The following is a 1,875-nucleotide window of genomic DNA, read 5'->3' as shown; positions in this document are numbered from 1 at the left end:
GAAGTATCCAACTTGTTTTCATTGCTGGAATGGCATGGAAGTATCCATCTTGTTTTCATTACTGGAATGGTATGGAAGTATCCAACTTGTTTTCATTGCTGGAATGGTATGGAAGTATCCATCTTGTTTTTATTGCTGGAATGGCATGGAAGTATCCATCTTGTTTTCATGATGGAATGGCATGGAAGTATCCATCTTGTTTTCATTGCTGGAATAGCATGGAAATACCCAACTTGTTTAGTTTCAATTATTTTCCAGAATATCCAGCTTTTGTTTCCATTTTATTTGGACTATGGTCAACTTACAACTCCCTCCAATTCAATCAGCATACTACACCAAAGATTGCGGTATGTTTCGTCTGAATCATCTAAGTTATGGGGGGGGGGGAATTGGGTTAAGCTTTTTCACATTTCTTCTTTTTTTTGGACAGGTTCAAGAGTTAGCAAACAAGGCCAAGCTGAAACCCCAGAATACGCTGTTATTGATAAAAGCAAAAAATCTCAACGTCCTGAGAAGTCTGCATCACTTCCTAGAGTAGTTAGTAACCCTTGTATCGTGAACGACACAGATGGTCCCTTCTGTGAAGAGCAGAAGCCACCAATTCCTCCTAAAAAGTTCATGTACAGGAGGTAAGTCCAAGTATTTCAAGAGATTTTAGCAAATGAAGACTAAATAGTATTGAAACATTTGGCTTGGTTGTTTTCCTCATAAGATGATTCACCAGTGGGTCGCATCCAAGCCTGGGCTATCAGAATGTGTAAAACGGTTACGAACAGACTTTGAAAATAGGTAATACTTTGTTCAGTAAGCATTTAGTAAGCCAGGTGTTGTTGTAATGTTTTAACCAAAGTTATTTACTGGGTCGCGACTGGCCATCAATGTTGAGTCTTGGGCAAAAATAGGTTCTAGAGGATTTTTCATATTATGAACTCGAATTGTAACCAAGAATTGCTGTAAAAGTAATTTTATGCAACTGTAAACAGTACATTCAGAGGTACTTTTAGGCAACTGTAAACAGTGCATTCAGAATTTAGAACTCCCTCCAGTATTAACTGTAAACAATGCATTCAGAATTTAGAAGTCCTTCAACTATTAACTGTAAACAGTGCATTCAGAATTTAGAACTCCTCCAGTATTAACTGTAAACAGTGCATTCAGAATTTAGAACTCCCTCCAGTATTAACTGTAAACAATGCATTCAGAATTTAGAACTCCTTCAACTATTAACTGTAAACAGTGCATTCAGAATTTAGAACTCCCTCCAGTATTAACTGTAAACAATGCATTCAGAATTTAGAACTCCTTCAACTATTAAGTGTAAACAGTGCATTCAGAATTTAGAACTCACTCAACTTTTAACTGTAAACAATGCATTCAAAATTTGGAACTCCCTCAACCATTACTCTGTAAACTTCAGTGATCAGATGACATGAATTTCATTTTTCTGGGGAAGGGGATAGTCTTGTGAGGGGATAGTCTTGTGGCCTGACGCTATGGGTTTCATTTTTTTAGGGAAGGGAGATAATCTCTTGGTCAAACGAAATGCATCTAATTTTTCGTGGTAGGGGTATAGTCTCGATATGTCTAATGCTCCTATATTTTCATAAGACTATAATTAGGTGTTATCTTCAAGTCCTCGTTAACTTGATGCTTACATTGTTTCTTTCCAGTGACTTTGCTCTTTACAGAGGACCATCGTCATCAAAAAAGTCCCTTTTCGAGCGTGTTCAAGGTTTCACAAGATCTGCCAAAAGCGTTCTTCAGAAGGCGTTTAGCTCAGATCGCATATATAAGCCAGAAAAGGAGGAACCAGTTCACAGATCACGACGTTCACCGTCTTTCATTAAAGGCCTCAAGAAGCGTATGAGCATGAGA

The 1,875-nt window shown here is 37.8% G+C and overlaps 1 protein-coding gene across 1 annotated transcript in view; it reads left to right on the top strand.

Annotated features, from left to right (window-relative positions):
* The window catches only part of LOC106475471, a gene marked incomplete at its 5' end in the record, with an annotated part of 14,027 nt that overhangs the window by 9,981 nt on the left and 2,171 nt on the right, over positions 1-1,875 (top strand). The window contains 2 exons of the mRNA XM_022379567.1: positions 431-629; positions 1,671-1,861. Coding sequence (XP_022235275.1) covers positions 431-629; positions 1,671-1,861 — 390 coding nt within the window. The remainder of the gene's footprint in view (positions 1-430; positions 630-1,670; positions 1,862-1,875) is intronic.

This window comes from Limulus polyphemus, unplaced genomic scaffold, assembly GCF_000517525.1.
Source record: "Limulus polyphemus unplaced genomic scaffold, Limulus_polyphemus-2.1.2 Scaffold8634, whole genome shotgun sequence".
Classification (NCBI taxonomy): Eukaryota; Metazoa; Arthropoda; class Merostomata; order Xiphosura; family Limulidae; genus Limulus; species Limulus polyphemus.
The sequence above is the reverse complement of the archived record's forward strand: the minus strand, read 5'-3'. Positions and strand labels throughout refer to the sequence as shown.